The sequence below is a fragment of the Penicillium alfredii genome (assembly GCF_028826965.1).
Source record: "Penicillium alfredii strain IBT 34128 chromosome Unknown utg000009l_segment0_segment0, whole genome shotgun sequence".
Lineage (NCBI taxonomy): Eukaryota > Fungi > Ascomycota > Eurotiomycetes > Eurotiales > Aspergillaceae > Penicillium > Penicillium alfredii.
In genome coordinates, this window is record NW_026622706.1 from 1,428,970 (window position 1) to 1,445,140 (window position 16,171).

General features: G+C 53.4%; 8 protein-coding genes across 8 annotated transcripts; 3 read left to right on the plus strand and 5 right to left on the minus strand.

Annotated features, from left to right (window-relative positions):
* Positions 1 to 207: 207 nt before the first annotated feature.
* Positions 208 to 2,193, plus strand: NUU61_006461 (putative MFS multidrug transporter; the record flags this gene model as incomplete). Its single annotated transcript, XM_056656989.1, has 7 exons — positions 208 to 265; positions 316 to 473; positions 552 to 965; positions 1,039 to 1,168; positions 1,225 to 1,470; positions 1,526 to 1,573; positions 1,637 to 2,193. 7 exons carry the CDS (start codon positions 208 to 210, stop codon positions 2,191 to 2,193), a joined length of 1,611 nt encoding a protein of 536 aa, XP_056509789.1.
* Positions 2,194 to 2,532: 339 nt separating this feature from the next.
* Positions 2,533 to 3,731, minus strand: NUU61_006462 (DUF2786 domain-containing protein; the record flags this gene model as incomplete). The annotated part of the gene is given in 2 exon segments (XM_056656990.1): positions 2,533 to 2,975; positions 2,993 to 3,731. The coding sequence occupies 2 exon segments, from the start codon at positions 3,729 to 3,731 to the stop codon at positions 2,533 to 2,535; spliced, it is 1,182 nt and encodes a 393-aa protein (XP_056509790.1).
* A 678-nt stretch (positions 3,732 to 4,409) lies between these two features.
* On the minus strand, positions 4,410 to 5,592 carry NUU61_006463 (basic helix-loop-helix domain-containing protein; the record flags this gene model as incomplete). The annotated part of the gene is made up of 2 exons (XM_056656991.1): positions 4,410 to 4,949; positions 5,023 to 5,592. The coding sequence occupies 2 exons, from the start codon at positions 5,590 to 5,592 to the stop codon at positions 4,410 to 4,412; spliced, it is 1,110 nt and encodes a 369-aa protein (XP_056509791.1).
* A 720-nt stretch (positions 5,593 to 6,312) lies between these two features.
* On the minus strand, positions 6,313 to 6,642 carry NUU61_006464 (uncharacterized protein; the record flags this gene model as incomplete). The annotated part of the gene is made up of 1 exon (XM_056656992.1): positions 6,313 to 6,642. One exon carries the CDS (start codon positions 6,640 to 6,642, stop codon positions 6,313 to 6,315), a length of 330 nt encoding a protein of 109 aa, XP_056509792.1.
* Positions 6,643 to 7,488: 846 nt separating this feature from the next.
* On the minus strand, positions 7,489 to 9,053 carry NUU61_006465 (putative nucleoside hydrolase; the record flags this gene model as incomplete). Its single annotated transcript, XM_056656993.1, has 6 exons — positions 7,489 to 8,118; positions 8,176 to 8,475; positions 8,547 to 8,581; positions 8,641 to 8,810; positions 8,864 to 8,967; positions 9,018 to 9,053. 6 exons carry the CDS (start codon positions 9,051 to 9,053, stop codon positions 7,489 to 7,491), a joined length of 1,275 nt encoding a protein of 424 aa, XP_056509793.1.
* A 1,524-nt stretch (positions 9,054 to 10,577) lies between these two features.
* NUU61_006466 (uncharacterized protein) lies at positions 10,578 to 11,726 on the plus strand (the record flags this gene model as incomplete). Its single annotated transcript, XM_056656994.1, has 1 exon — positions 10,578 to 11,726. One exon carries the CDS (start codon positions 10,578 to 10,580, stop codon positions 11,724 to 11,726), a length of 1,149 nt encoding a protein of 382 aa, XP_056509794.1.
* Positions 11,727 to 12,313: 587 nt separating this feature from the next.
* Positions 12,314 to 13,743, plus strand: NUU61_006467 (protein ERV29; the record flags this gene model as incomplete). The annotated part of the gene is made up of 5 exons (XM_056656995.1): positions 12,314 to 12,480; positions 12,611 to 12,723; positions 12,797 to 13,290; positions 13,354 to 13,416; positions 13,474 to 13,743. 5 exons carry the CDS (start codon positions 12,314 to 12,316, stop codon positions 13,741 to 13,743), a joined length of 1,107 nt encoding a protein of 368 aa, XP_056509795.1.
* Positions 13,744 to 14,104: 361 nt separating this feature from the next.
* On the minus strand, positions 14,105 to 16,095 carry NUU61_006468 (uncharacterized protein; the record flags this gene model as incomplete). The annotated part of the gene is made up of 2 exons (XM_056656996.1): positions 14,105 to 14,978; positions 15,065 to 16,095. The coding sequence occupies 2 exons, from the start codon at positions 16,093 to 16,095 to the stop codon at positions 14,105 to 14,107; spliced, it is 1,905 nt and encodes a 634-aa protein (XP_056509796.1).
* Between the last annotated feature and the right edge of the window lie 76 nt (positions 16,096 to 16,171).

Here is a 16,171-nt window from a genome sequence, read left to right on the forward strand (position 1 = left end):
AATTCATGGATGTCGGTTCTGGCCATTGTGTGACTCAGCTGGCAGTGCGGTGTTTTTCTCTCTGTTTTCCGTAGGAAGCTTTGCTTAAATATTGCGTGGTTCGCAATGGTCTGAGGCCCGTAGATGAGTTTGGTTCTATAATCATTTTCTCTCTTTTTCAAGTTCAATTTAAACCCAAAAAAAAAAAAAAAAAAACTCTAACACAAAATGGTTACAAAATCCGAAAATACTCTGGTGACTCGAATAGCCGGTCTCTTTTCTTCGGGTACGATTGATCTTGTATTTACTGTCCTAGGCTTCTCTAACTTGTTCTAGGAAATCATCATAGCCCGGATGAGAAGGCTACCCCTTCAATAACCTCTGCAAAAAGTGACACAACCGATGGGGACTATAAACTAGTTCAACTGTCTCACCATGAAGTACTTGTCGAGTTCGAGGACGACTCCACCGCAAATCCCACCAACTGGGCTTTTGTAAGCATTTCCACCATAGCACAAGACGACAACAAATACAAAAACAATCTTTCCCTAGCTAACAAAGCTGTGCAATAGAACAAAAAAATATACAACGCCATCGTGGCCCTCCTAGTCGTCCTCAACAGCGGCATATCATCCGCGCTACCAAGCAATGCAGTCCCCACCATCATGCAGGACTTCGACCAGTCCGGAGACGGGCAGCAGGTACTACCAACCGCGGTATTTCTGATTGGATACGTGATCGGCCCTTTGGTATTTAGTCCCCTGAGTGAAACTATGGGCCGGAAACCCGTGCTCTTTTGGACGTTTTCTATCTTTGTCCTGGCTACGTTGGGCTGTGCTCTGGCACCGAACTGGTCGTCGCTTTTGGTCTTTCGGGCTATTTGTGGCACGATGGGTGCTGCGCCGCAGACTGTTATTGGGGGTGTTTATGCGGATCTTTTCTCGGAGATGCGCAGTCGTGGTCGAGCTATGGCTTTATACATGTCGGTATGTCAGACTCCGTTACATTGAAACTTAGCTGAAGCGGCACTTTGCTTTCGTTATATTAACTTCAGTATAGGCTGCTAGCTTTGGTCCCATTTTAGGTCCGATTATCTCTGGCTGTGTCGTTCAGTATGGCTGGCGATGGACCTTTCGCATTGACCTGATTCTGACTGGAACCACCTGGGTTGGTCTACTCTTCATTTCCGGTATTGTCCCTCCAATCGAATATTTAGCATTTAATCCCGTGGCTCATATTCCATAGAGACATTTGGCCCCGTTATCCTCAAAAGACGTGCTGCGAAACTGAGAAAAACCACCGGATGCAACTGGTACTTTGCTCGACAAGAGCTGCAACGAGAAGACGCTAGCTTCACCACGACGCAAATTATCACCAGACCTCTGTCGATGCTGGTCTTTGAACCTATCATTCTCTTCACGGCGATCTATATATCCCTGGCATACAGTCTGGTGTTTTTCTATTTTCAGGCATATCCGATAATTTTCAAAGGTAAGTCGATCTAACTATCTGCATGGTTTCCACCATACTCATTGTTGCCTACCAGGAATCTACAACTTCGACATCCAGACAACATCCCTCACCTATATCCCCAGTACGTTTCTTCTCGTCTTTACAGATCTACATTCCGATGTGTTTCAAAACTAACCAAGCGCAGTTGGCATCGGCGCCGCATCCTCCGGATTGGTAACCCTCTACTACGACACAATCTACGAAAAGGCCAAGAAGTTAGGCAAAACATGGACCTCGAGCCCCGAGCTCCACCGACTCCCCATGTCCTGCATCGCAGGCCCCTGTCTAACAACGAGTCTCTTCTGGCTAGCCTGGACAGCCAAATCCACAACCCACTGGGCCATCCCCGTGATGTCGGGACTAGTCTTTGGCTTCGGATATCAGATCATCTTCATTTCCCTGCTGACCTATGTCACGGACGCCTACCGCATCTACTCGGCCAGCGCGCTGGCGGCCTCGGTGATTCTGCGGAGCATTGCCGGGGCGCTTTTTCCTTTGGCTGCTGACCCGCTTTACTCCTCGCTTGGGGTGTCGTGGGCTACCTCGGTGCTGGGGTTTGCTAGCTTGGCTTGCATTCCCATCCCGTTTGCTTTGCTGTATGCGGGGCCTTGGATTCGGAAACGGAGTCCGTTTTGTCAGCGGTTGTTGGAGGAGGAGAAGCTTAAGGGATTGAGTGGATTGAGAACACCTGAGGAAGCATAGATTCATCTTGGTCGGAGAGCTGCTGTTCTCTTGATTTGGTTTTGAGGTGTGGGAGATGACAACTTCATGAAGAGACGATCGAAAAGCATGCATTGGGTAGGAAAAAAAAAGAAAGTTAATCTTAATGCTAGACACACTAATTATATCCTTATGTTTTTACCTTTTCCTCTAGTTTATGCTCTCTAGACCCGTAGAAAGACGGGCCTTGTCACTGAAATTCCATTGATATAGTGTTACCTGCTCTCCAATAACATGATCTATGATCCAGCTTTTCTCATGCCAAATTTGAGCCCCATCAGTCCTGATTGTACTTCCAAGCAAAATCTCTGATCTCCGCCTCTATCGATGGACCTTGATTTTCGAACTGTCCAGCTGACCCTGCCGATACGCGTCTCTGTCTCGAGCAATCGACGAGCGACTTCCTGAACTGTGTAGTTTGATCTTGTTTTGTTTCAAATAATCGTCCGCAACCTGCTCTGCCGTTGCCCGGAATTGAACCAGTTGTATTCCAGAGTCCCAGGGAGATGTCGCCGGCAAGGACTGATGCCCAGGCCCAGGCTCAGATTTGATCCTGGTCGGGGGCGCCGTACTGGATTCAGGGATTGCATCGGAATTGAATATCTCGGTAGGCTCCCGTTTGATGAATTTGTTGATAGTTTCGTCGACGTCGTCGGTGAGGTCGATGATTTGAGCGACGTTTGCGCTGAAGTCGGCTTTGGTATCCATTATCTCATCACCGCCATCGGACCCATCGTCACCAGAGTCGGCTATATGGCTTCGTTCTTAACTGAGACCAGACCTTTGTCGTCAGAGTCGGATGGGCTATTGATATCGGTCAAGGGAGCCGGCAGAGGAAGTAACCGATCAACTTCCCGCTGACGCTCGGCAGCTTCCTCACGCTCCCTGGCCACGATAAACTCCAGCTCCTTACGACGGGCGTCATCAAGCTCCCGTCTTTTCTCGCGGTTAGCCACAGCCGCCAGTCCATCTACCACGCCGAAACGGTAACTGAAAGTAGGCGTGCCACTCTTGTAGGCACACGCCCACTCCAAGATCTTATTATGGGCCATTTCAAAGCCCATCGCCGCCGCCGCCGTGTTATCGGTAATGCCGAAGAACGTCCATTGCATCGAGGTGCGATAATCAGTAGAGAAGTATTTGCAGTCGAACAGGGTGCACATGGCTCTCGCCAACTTCTCCGTAAAGGCCTCTTTCATAGCCCTTACCGACGAGCCCGCGATTTTTGTGATGCTCACGACGCTGCGTCCGCCGTAGTGTGCTTTGCTGCTGTTCTCGTCTGCGGCCATCAGATCCGCTTGGCTCACGTTGTGTTGGCTCATCAGCTTCTGGGAGACAAACAGCGCGGCTTTGGCTTCGGCCTCGGATGTGTTGGAGTGATGGGCGCGGTCTAGGCATTTTTGGATTCTTTCGAGGATCCTCTTGTGGACGGTCGATGTGAACTGGCTCTGGTGTTTGTGAGGGGTTTGAATCACAGTGGCCTTTTGGAGAGGTTTCTTTGTGGATCCTTTGGGGGGCATTTTGGAGTCAAGACTGGATTGAGGGACAAGCAAAAGAAAATAATGATGATGAGGGAAGAAGGGCCAGGCTGGTTACTGGAGTGCGATGGATGTGGTGATAGATGGCAGTGCAGGCGAGACCACAGCTCGAGGTGGTAAAGAAACCCCTTAAAAAACATTCCCTCCGGTTTCTGTGCCTTCGCACAAGCACCTCAAGAGCTGAGCCCCTTATTGACCATGCGAATGGCTTGGGCAGTTAACGATTGGTTGTGGATCGATTGTCCCTCCAGGTCTGTCCAGGCAACATACTTGCCTTATCACGTTTAGCGCAGGGCGACGTATCTCGGTTTTTTAATTCTTTCATATATTTTTTATGATGTTGTTATCATGTTTGAGCTATAAATTAATATATTCTAAGATAAGCTATGCTCTGTAGTAGTGGGTGCACGTCTCGCTATCTCGATGCTCGTGTGACTGGCATTGGAGGGATGATAGAACGGGTATCATCCAGGTGGCTATATCTTAGAACAGACCAGCAATTCAAGTCAAATGTGCAATACACTCCATCATGTTGTTCATACCAGAATCATCAAAACAAAAATCGCTACATAAACCGCCCACCAGAACACCGGACTCAAACCCCAGTACCGTACAATTCAAACCACCCGCCCAGAAAAACGAAACAGAAACCAAACCAAATCATGAAATCAGAAGATCACGGACACTCATACACCTCCTCTTGTTGGACCCAGGTGCCTCCTTAGTCTCCCCAGACGGAGCCGCGAGAGTAGTACTCCCAGAGAAATGCTCATTGATGGAGACTTCCGTACCCCTACGGTCCTGGGTCAACATGAGCAACGCAGCCGAGGCCTCGTGATCGACGCCCTGGAGCGGCTGTGCATTTTCTCCAGCCGAGAGAGTCGGCCCCAAAGCAGGGCTAGGGAGAACAGAGGGCGGGTCTGTCAACGCATGCGCCGAAGGGACCCGGGTGCGTGGCGAGAATGACGGCGAGGTGTCCGGGAACTGAGTGGCCTGAGGAGGCAACTCTGGTGAGGCGGAGGAATAGTAGGATGCAGAAGATGGAGATTCCCGGGTAGACTGCTGCACCGACTCCACAGGCCCCGAGGCATTGAACTCGGGGGATGTGGGCGAGGGTGGAGCTGCAGATGTGCGGGTGGTCCCGGCGGTCTTGAGGTCGTGGACACACTGTTCCAGGTAGTTGACGTAGTCGATGCTGGCCTGGTCTGATGTTAGCGTCTTGCAACGACAGAAGGAGTCATGTACCATGAGACAAAAAGGACAGAACACTTACCTGTAAGATGGCCAGCTTGTGCATCTCCTGACCCTGACAGGCGGGAATCATATCCTTCAATGTCCCAAACTCTTCGTTCATCTTGGACCGCCGGCGCCGCTCAATCAAGCTGTGGGCTGTCTTGCGAGCAATTTTGCGCCCCGCGGCACTCGTGGTGGTTGGCTGCTTTTTCTTGGAAGCCGGGGAAGCATTGGTGGGCGAGTCCGGTGACGGTTGGGGCGAGGCTTTCCCGGTGTCTTTGGAGGATTTCCCCGGCGCCTTGGGCTTCATCTGGATGATCTTGCGGGTCCGGGTAGGTGGCGGTGGCAAATCAAAGTCCTCGAGCGGACGCTTGGGAGCTGTGCTTGCTCGTGAGGGATAGTCATTACGGGCCGTGAGGTCAGGCGACGTTGGCGAGACCGGAATAAAGGACGGGTCAGATCGAGAGGATCGCCGACTGGCTGCTTCGACCTTGGCCGGGCTCAGGGCAGCAGGCGGCAGAGCAAAGAGATCGGTGGCATCACAAGGCTGTTCCTTGATGATGAATTCACCGGACATGGCAGGCGTGGGAGGAAATTTCGAGCGAGACATGCTGAGAGGGACTTGAGAAAGAAGCAGGTGAAGGAAGAGACAATGGAACAGAAGAAGGAACAGCAAGGGACGAGGGGGACACTGCAGGCAGATAAAATACCCAACTCATCCGTCCCCGGAAAGCACGCTGTGGGAGTACAAACTTAGGTGTCGCGTGCTTCGCCCACGAGCCACGATGACGCACGCTGATTGGCGCCGGTGTAGAGCTCGTGGTCCAACAGCCGGCGTCTATTGGCTGGGACTAAGTGGGTCCTGTGAGCTTATCAAAAAAAGCGCCTTTTGGCCCGTGAGGCCCTGCTTGTGCATGATTTGATGAGCCATTGACTTGCGTCAGAGGTACCATGGGCGGGGTAGTTGGCGGGGGAAGGTACTTGGTCAGCAGGTACCTGAGGAACTGGTGAAGGTCTCCCCCAAATTCCAGAGCAGGCAGTTCAGCACGTGGGTCTCTCGTGCCCTGACTCGGGACGTGAAGTGGTTCATATAAAAATCACAATTCAATTCATTGAAATCTTGGAAATTCGGGAAATCCATTGGAAATACATAGGTCACATGCTCGCCATTCCTTTCGTCCTTTTTTTTTTTTTATTCCTTTTTATTATCTTTTCCATTTGCGGAAATCCGCCGATCAGCACCGTTCGGCGCATTGAAGATATGTTTTCCAGCTAATTAAAGTGTGAGCCAAGCTTGTGATCCTGCTATGTCAGGTCTCGGATGAGATACTCACCAAAAGGCATCCTCCTCGGGCACTGCAATTGTACACGTCTGCGCCTCCAGAGAGCACAATTCATGGCAGTGGCTCACCTCGTTCGCCACGTTAGAGCTGTGCGAGCCGTGGCTGCCGGTGCTGTTTTTCGAATGCGAGAGTCCCGTTGACAGGGGCTTTTTCCCTCGCGTGCTCGTCGTCGTGGCATTGTGGGCTGAGCTAGTCGCATTGTGAGGGACATGCACGGGGACGCGGACGCCATGATATGGGCCGGCAATCCGGGGCATGGCAGCCGCGGTGCTGGCCAGGGCGGCCACGCAGACAGTCAAGAGGCTTGTCAATTGCATAGTGCGGAGGAAAAATTGGGGAAAAAAAGATCAATCACAAGACTCGAGGTTGGGATCAAGTGCAATGGACATGCTCGAGGACCCGTTCTCCTCCCTGGGTTCCCATCGCTTTATATAGACACAGCCCAATGCCGCTTCAATTAGTCTGTGGCTGGCTGGTAACTGGCAGGTCTGTCTCCCGGAAACCCGTTGGATTGTGCAGCATTGCCGATTCGGGTCATCTCTGAGTACTCGTCGCTGTCGATCACTCGGCGACGGCATTCCACATTCCAGCGGCTGGCGGATTAGGGCTTCTGCCACCCTCACTTGCAAGAGCTTGATTTTAAAAACCCACTATCTACAGAGATCCAGATGTGTATTTTTGAGTGTCTTCTTGTATACTCAGCGAGCCAATTGGGTTCGTGGTGAGTAGATACTATATTTCAAGGCATAGCAATGGTTCAAGTCGGCTGTTCACGTCAACATGGAGCTGCCTGTGCATTCCATTCCCTGAATTCCTTGTAGTTAAACTCTCCAATCAGGTCACAGAAGCAATAATTGCCCTTGAGCTTGACGTTGCATTTTGTTCAGTGGGACTGCTTGATCTGACAGGAGTGACAAGCATGATACTCAAGGGGCTCTTATTTAGTACCTTGGGACATGTAGTTATAGCGTGCATTCCTGTTGACCCTGTGCGAGCTTGGTCATCAGAGCCACTCTGGATAGTGTACTCATTCTCTCTCGGCATCTTATCGTCGTGGATGGCAAGACGTCAACACGGACTGCTCCTATTCACAGACGGCCAACAGCGACCGACATCTATGCCAATCATCAATCTATCTTACTTCTATCTATCAATCACCAAGTCTAACCAAACAGTTTCTGGAGAATAATGCGGCCAAACGTCGCCTCAGCGGGCGACTTGTCCATCCGCCAGATGCGATTGCCTGCACGCCGGCTCAGCCAGAGCCCATGGTCACTCGAGCTCTCGACATCCCCCTCGATGCGATGACGATTGCGGCGGTCAACCACACACATGCCACGAGTCCACTGACCCAGGGTCTCGACCCGAATATCCTCCGGCGAGGTGACAGACGGCATCCAGTGCGGGTCCTCGGCAGTCAGGGCGTACCAAACACAAACCGGATCATGCAGACTCAGCTGGGCGTCGTCCCCAATATGTCCAGGATGCAGGGCTTCCAGGGTGCGGAAGGTGTGCGCCATAAAGGCTGAGACCCATTCGGCCAGCGGCGAGCCTGCGTTCAAGAGCGGGGTGATGGTGGCACGGAACTCCCCACGCGACAGGTTATGGCGCTGGGTGATGTCCAGCGGGAAGAGACGGAGGGTTAGCTGTCGACTCAGAGTCGCGGGATATGGCGGGAGATGCGCACTCTTGGTGGGTGGCAGAGTCGTATGAGGGTTCGGTGACGTGAGAGCGAAGACGCGTGCGGCGGCGACGGCGTCCGCGTAGGAATTGAACTCGCCCATAGGGGTAACCTGCAGACCCCGAATCGGTCAATTAGGTTTCCTTGGTACAGAGAAAGGTTAACTCACATTTCCTGGGATGTTCACTACTCCACCCATGACAACCACCTCCTTCACGCGCAGGAATGTCTCTGGGTCCTGTGCCGCGGCCAGGGCAAGGTTGGTGAGGGGTCCCACGGCCACGAGGGTCACAGTATCCGGCTCATTCTCGCGCAGGGTTCGCAAAATCTCCTGGTGCGCAGGTTTCTTCGACGGGATAAACGAATGGTCGCCGGTGCCGGCACCAGTCTGGACGGGTTGTATACCATCAGGATCGACGGTGGGATCGAAGAGATGCTCCCAGGCTTGGCTAGGTGTCAGATGGGGGTGCTGTAAAGAAAAAGGTCAGCTCTTTTCCGCTTCTATGATGCCAAGGTGGAGAAAGGATCCCTTCTGCATACACTCGTGTGGATACCCCCAAGCCCATCCTTTCCATCTGCAGGGTGTTGGTTAGGAGGGGTCTCCCAAATCTCTCAATGCCCAGGCAGTACTTACGGAAGTAATCTGCCAGCATCTTCTGATCCTCAAGCGGATCCTCTGCACCCACAGCCACTACTGGGCGGAAAGCCCGTAGTGTCCCGAAGCCTTCGGGGTGCCCATTCGCGCGGCGCCACTGCACCTCCCGCTCGAGGATATGGAACATCGACACGACATTGCAGAGACAGCTAGACACCATCAGAAAAAACACTCAAGTGATAGAAGCCCCATAGTCACTTACTTTTTTACTTCAATGTTTCCAAATGTTAGTGAGATGAGCAGGACTTCAACCTCCTCCGGGGTGGCGGAGAGAGCCAGCAAGATGGCAAGGATGTCATCGATGCCCTGTGAATGATTAGTATTCAGTAAGGACACGAGAAGGACCTAGGACATACTGGATCCGTGTCAATGATGATCTTCTTTCGCGCCATGGTGATGTGTAGGAGAGGATGAAGGTGGGAGCTTATCGTGGCTGTTATCGCTGCGGGGATGCTGCACATTACTAACCCAGAGCAGTCCACTTTTATTCCAGTTAACACCGTAGCGTCTCTTGGTTAGTGTCTTGGCTTTGGGTATGCATCTCTCCTACGTGTCATTTTTTAGATACCAACGAGGGCCAGTGAGTGTGTTGAAGGGAGATATCATATACTAGACTAGCATTGATGTTTCTCCGATTCTCTACCCCGTTCAACTCGGCTTATGCCCATGAGATAGCAATTTTCTTGGACGTATATTGCAGGATTGGTGGCGTTTCGTCGAAGTATATATTGCATCGTCTCGCATTGGCTTGGGGTGTTTCAGGGTTTTTAGGGCACATTTCGGGACTCGATTATTGTTATTTGGTCCATCCACGGGAATTGCTTCTATTCCAAGTGATGCAGCAATGCCTCAGGACAACATCAATTTGATTGGAGCTAAGTGAAAGGAAAGAAATCGAGTGGCCTCGTGGCGAGTGTGTCTGCAAGGGATACCAAGATCCCCTGATCGGCCCTTTCAACATCAACATCGCATTGAAACTGGCAATTGCGCACTGTCATTGGCTTGGCCACATCGGTTCCAGGGGAGTCTGGATCATCGTAATTACCATACGCCATATGAGGTATTGGGGCTTTGCCTTTAGCGAGAGATATGGATGCTGTTGATACTGGAGATCCTGTTGACACTGTTGACACTAGACCCAGCAATAAACAAAAGAATGATTTAAATTCTCAACAACTCATTTCCTGTGTTATCGGGGACGCCAGCCCCGTAGAGTAGCCCGGTGTCCCATATGGCAATAGAGTCGTAATGACCGTACCGTACCGGACCCCTTTCGGATCAGCGTGTCCTTTTCTGGCTTTCTCCCTTTTCCACTTCTTCTCTCCCACCTTCGCCTTTCCCTTTGCGACATTCTTTGCGAGGTCTTTTCCCTTCCCATCTCTCTATCCTCGCATGGTCTCCATGTCCATGCTGAAGTGAGACCGTTCCCGCCTGCGTGTCCTTCCCATCCTCCTTTCGCCGGGGCGCATTTCCCCCGATTAAGCTTCGCGGCACTCTAGAGCTTTGTCTCAACGATCCCCATCTTCAACTGAACGACAACGGCCAATTTCGCAATTCGTTGAATCACACTCCCATCGTCGCGAGGTCATAAGTTCCAAGGACGTTGTCGATCAATTCCTCCAATTAGACGGGATCTCATTACTGGTGATCTGAAAAATATTTGGGTCTCGACACAAGCGTGTCAGTCGCTCAAGGCAGTTACCTCGAACGTACTGTGTGCTGCCAAGCGGACTGTGTCGTGCACCACCGTCCTACCCCCCTCAACACAGTCTCCAAGCCCGAGGGTGATTCTTGGGACAGCCTCAACCACCCCATCAATTTTCTGCCTCCATAGGCTTCTCTCTGATAGTATGTTACTTGCCAAGGCTACAAATATACATCGCCGTGATGGTACTGACTGATGAGTGCACAGCTCAATGACCATGAACCCCTACCTCAGCTGGGCTATCCTGCTCGTGGTGGCTGGTGGCCTTGGTTGGTACTACACCAATGGCACAAGCCCCAAGGCCAAAACCCCCGTCCGATCCGTGGTGGAGAAGCCCGAGCCCACGGTGGCGCCCAAGAAACCGAAGCGCAAGACAAAGCAAACTCCTGAGCCGGCCAAGCAGCCGGAAATGAAGACCGTCGTGTCGCCCCCGACGACAGAGGACGAGAAGCCGGACGAGGAGATCGACCGCAAAGAGATGGCGAGACGCCTGGCTGGCATCAAGAGCGGCGTCCCTGCCCAGCCCGCTTCTACGAAGAGCCAGAAGAAGAACAAGAAGAAGGCTCAGCTGGAACGGGCCGATTCTTATGTCTCCACGCGCGCCTCGTCGACTACCGGCGCTGAGGCCGATGATGATCTGTCTCCTGCCGCGTCTCCTCAGGTGAACGCCACCGTGCCCTCGGCCGGGTACGTGTCCGACATGCTGGAGGCGCCCGCTCCCGCCGCGTCGGTGCTCCGCGTCACTGGCAATGTCGAGAACGAGCCTAAGAAGCAGAAGCCGCAGTCGTTCAAGCAGGTGGAGACCAAGAAGCAGCGCCAGCAGCGTCTCAAGAACGAGGCCCGCAAGGAGCAAGTTCAAGAGGCGGAGGTGCAGCGCCGGAAGCTGCTCGAAAAGCAGCTGCACAGTGCTCGCGACTCCGAGCGCCGTGAGGCTGCCCGATCCACCCCTGTCGGCAACGCGTGGAAGGCCAAGGATGTGACCAACGTGGTCAACGGCGACTCTCGCCCTGCTCCTGCCGCTCCCGCCGCCCCCGTGGAGCTCTTGGACACCTTTGAGCGCGCGCCGGCCGCGCCGGCCCAGAAGAAGTGGGCGCAGAACCTCCCTTCGGAGGAGGAGCAGATGCGGATCCTGGGTGCCGCCAACGGTGCCGACGAGTGGACCACCGTCTCCAAGAAGGCCAAGAAGAAGAGCGGCAAGAATGACGAGAGTGTTAGCGAGGCCAGTGCCTCGGAGAGCCAACCAGCCCCCGTGGCTCCTGTGCCCGTCGAGCCTCGTGTGACGGTCACTCCGACCTACCTTCCGGACATCCTGCGTTCCCGCGAGAAGGGCCACCCGCTGGACTCGGACTGGGCTGCGTGATTTTGTTTCCACGCGCCATTCTCCCCTTCAACTTGACCTGTATTTATTATCTCCATTGGTTTGGCTTTGGCGTTTCGGGGCGGTCCCATCATACCAGCACCCTCCCTCCCTCCGCCCATGGGCGGAGACAGGGAGGCATCATCATAGCGCATCCGGAGTGAGTCGGCCCACTTGCCTCCTTGGGTGGAAGGGCAGAGAGGGCCACAGATTGAAAAGCAAAGGAGAGCATTGGGCGATGAATCTGTTTGTTTGTGTACGTTGCTTCTGCGCATGATTTGTATTTTGCGACACCTTCCAAGTCTCCAGGCAGACTTGAGTAGCTCAATCCTACTTTTCAACGTGATTTGCTTTAAACCAGTCCATCGTAATTAATTCTATGTAGACAATTTACTGGAAGTTGTATACGCAAGCCGCAAGAATGGAATGTCGTCACTATTCCTAAAGCGGTTTAGTGGCCAGTGCTCCCTCCACGGTGGCCTGAAGACTCACTTGTATACACAAGCTCCCTAGTGTTTACTCCTTCCTTGCCCTCTCGCCTCGCTCTTTTTTCAACCAACAGCCTCGATCCTCCCTCCTCAATCTCCGCCATGGCCCAAATCCGTGGCACCGCGGGCTACAACCTCGGCCATCAGAACCCGTTCGGCGGGCCTGCCAGCGCAGATGCTACCAGCGACCCCAGCCCGCTGGATGCCATCCGCGAGCAGACGAGTAAGATCGAGGACTGGCTGGATACTATGGCCGACCCGGTGAAGCCGTACGTGTTCCTTTTTTGTTGATATCTGCTCGTGGTATTATTTGTTTGTTTGTGTGTCTGGGACAAGGTTTCGAGGGAGCTCCAAAACAAGGGATCGCGACATCCGCTCACACGCTGTTCTTTCGTCCAGGTACCTCCCCGCGATCGGCCGATTTCTGATCGTTGTGACGTTTATCGAAGACTCGCTGCGCATTCTCACGCAATGGAGCGACCAGCTGCTCTACCTCAATGACTTCCGGAAGAGTAAGATGGCCCTCGGCAAGACTCCCTCTCATCAGGACCTGTGCTAACCTGCGATCTTTTCATCGGTTTTTAGTTCCCTGGGGAATTACGCACCTCTTCCTTATCGTCAATGTCATTGCTATGTCGGTTTGTTCTACCCTAGTTATCGCCCGGAAGCATACCGAATACGCCGTGGCGGGTTTGTTGGCGGTGGTGGTCACGCAAGGGCTGGGTTACGGGCTTATCTTTGACTTGAACTTCTTCCTGCGTAACCTCAGCGTTGTTGGCGGTCTGCTCATGGTCGTGTCGGACTCGTGGGTGCGCAAGAAGTTCGTTCCCGCCGGTCTGCCCCAGCTCGACGAGAAGGACCGCAAGATGTACGTGCAGTTCGCCGGGCGCGTGCTGCTGATTTTCCTCTTCGTGGGCTTCGTCTTCTCGGGCCAGTGGAGCTTCTGGCGCATTTTGGTTAGCCTGTTCGGCTTGGTTGCCTGCGTCATGGTCATTGTCGGGTTCAAGGCCAAGTGGAGCGCTATCATCCTTGTGGTGCTGCTGAGCGTGTTCAATGTACTGGTCAACAACTTCTGGACGGTATGTTCTTTCTCAAGCACCCTACGCATTTGGTTTTCTTAAAAGATACTGACTCTGCTCCAGCTCCATCCCCACCACCCGAACAAGGACTTTGCCAAGTACGACTTCTTCCAGATTCTGTCCATCGTGTATGTCCTTACTTTTCATCCTTTCTCTGGTGCATCTTTCTAATTGTATTTCCAGTGGCGGTCTGGTCCTCCTGGTCAACATGGGCCCTGGTCAATTGAGCATGGACGAGAAGAAGAAGGTGTATTAGAGCGGAGCACAAGAAGATTGAGATGGTCTTCCTTGTCCCTCTGTTCCTATGGTATATCTCGGCACTTGGGTCCACTCAGCGAACAACGAAAGAGAAAGAACTCGAAGAGGTTGTACTCGTGCTCTGCCGGTTCCGAGCATCCGAGCATCGCCTCGTCCGAGCTCTTGCGGAGTCGTGTTGAGAGTCAGTGTGTATGAGTGTATGCCTCATGGGGTTGGCGTTTGCCCGTCTGGATTGTTTTGAAGAGAGCCGAGGGTCATCTCGGTGTGCTCCGTATCTTTCGCGTATGTTTCTGAGTTGACCATTTTTTGTCTCTCTCTCATCTTTGTTTGTTTTGATGTTTGGGCTGAGCCTTCGCCTCCAAAAGACATGTCCCGCCGCATCCGATGCTTTTGTTATATGGGTTCGATCGAATCTAAATGACCAATTAAATGGAAACGGATGGGTCCACGAGCCACTATGAATTGATTATCGAGTTGTTTCGCGTAGATTTCATCTGGATACCAGGTCTGACAACTGATATTATTATAGACCCTGGAGTTTCAACCATGGTATATGCTAGACTTCTGCAAGCGGCAACGCATGCCAACTATCCCCCCATTTCCCAGCATCCGGCAAGGACCAAACCCGCCTCCAGACAGGAACAAGGTCCTTTGGGAGAACAGCAGGAGCACTCATCCAATGAGGCGAAGAGGGGACAGGCAACACGAGAAGATCATCGCAATCATCCCGCGGATTCCGCTCCACGCGCCACGGCCGAGTAAGACCCCAAAGCACGCGATGAAACGGGCGAGGCTGGTGTTCATCCCCAAACTCTCCAGCCCCCGTAATACGCACGGACAGAGTCTGCAGCGGCCAAGACGCAGACCCAGAAGCAGCAGAAGAAACAGAACGTTGATGTTTACCCGAAGCAATCGCCCTAAAAGTCGACCGCGCCAGCTCCCCATCCAGCGCGGCATTAACCAGCGTCTCGCGGATATGTCCATTCCGCGGCTCGCAATACGAGCCGACATCAATCTCACAGATCTGGTGATCGAAGGCGTCGAAGGCAGATCTGTTCGGGAGCGGGAGCGGCTCATCGTCTGCGTCCATTGCGGCGGCGGACTCGGCTGATACGGTCTGGTCTGAGGCGTCGAGGGCTAGAGAGATGTGTTGGAGGTGGGGTGTGGAGCCGAGGGTCTTGTAGCGGGATACTTCGGCGACGTCGCCTAGACTGCGCCGGAGGGTAATGCTCAACTTTTGGAGGCGGGGGCAGTCGCTGGCGAGATGGTTGAGGTCCGATTGTGTGAGGGATGTGCCTGGGCATGGGGTTAGTGAGAGCTCGTGGAGGTGTGGGCCGTGGTGTTCGACTATCGATGCGATTGAGAGGTCTGGGTGCCAGCCCTTGAGGTGGAGAGAGGATAGCGGGGGAGGTGTTGCAAAAGGCGCTGGGCTGTGTCGTAGTATTCTGGTGGTTGGCGGCTCTCGTCTCGTGCGGGGAGCAGATTCAATACGAGAGTTCTCAGCTGAGGGAATGACACCTCTGTTGCCAGGTACTCCAGGGCGTCTTTCTTGACGATGGTTTCAAGTTTGAGGACCTGCAGCACGCAAAAGTCCGTGCAGCTCTCCCATTGCTCTAAGACGTCCCTGCTAAGAAGCATCCAGTCGAACAACCGGAGACAGCGCAAGGCGCCGCGGGGAGGGTGGTCAAGATTTCTTTCACGGGCGAATGCTGTATCCTGAGTGAAGCCGGGCCACGGGGTTTCGGCTGCCGACGCACCGATACGCGCGCCACCCAGCATGCGGTTCATGATCACTTCGCGCAGATTCGGGGCCAGGGCGGCCACTATGCGGCGGACGGCGTCTGGGTGGTGATCGTCATCCTCGTCGACATAGTGGACGCGGATACTGTACAGAGACGGCGAGGTCACCAACTGGAACTCGTAGGGACCAGTGGTGTAGGAATTCAAGCTGCGCAAGCCAAACGCATTGAGATGCAGTCTGCACGTGGGACGGTGCTCGTGCAGCGCGTCGAGCAGACACGGCGGGAACTGGGTGTGGCAGGCAAATATCAAATCCGACAGCAAGGGCAGCTGCTGTATCAGATCGGCCACGGGCTGCCAGGCAGGGTTGGTTTTGGCGATTTGCTCGGGCGTCTGTGAGACGGCGACGCCGGCCGCATCGTCATACTCGTCTAGTGAACCATGTAATGAAATAGGGCTGTCGAGTGTGGCTCGTAAGCCTTGGGGTCGCGCGATGTGGGGGAGGGATACCGGATCCACATCCTTCGGGTCGCAGTCGGTCAGTTCGCCGTCGATGACCAAACAGCGAACGTAATCAGTACTGGCATTTCGTTGTAATTTCTGGGAGTATTTCTCGACAGATTGGTGCAGATCCTGGCTGCGATGCGTGGTGATGTGTCCTGTGTGGAACAGAAACGGAGCGGCAGCAGAGTAGCAACGCCGGTTGGCACGGGCAAAGGAACTCAGACTCGGCGGGTGATCCTCGCTAAGATTGCCTGCAATCAGCCGAAGAAGCTCCGGTGGAAGGCCTATTAAGGGGGTGGACATGGTCAGGCGCCGGAATATAAACAAACAGAGGAGTTGGGGGAGGAGACATCTCCGTTTTATAGATGCGCTGGGGGTG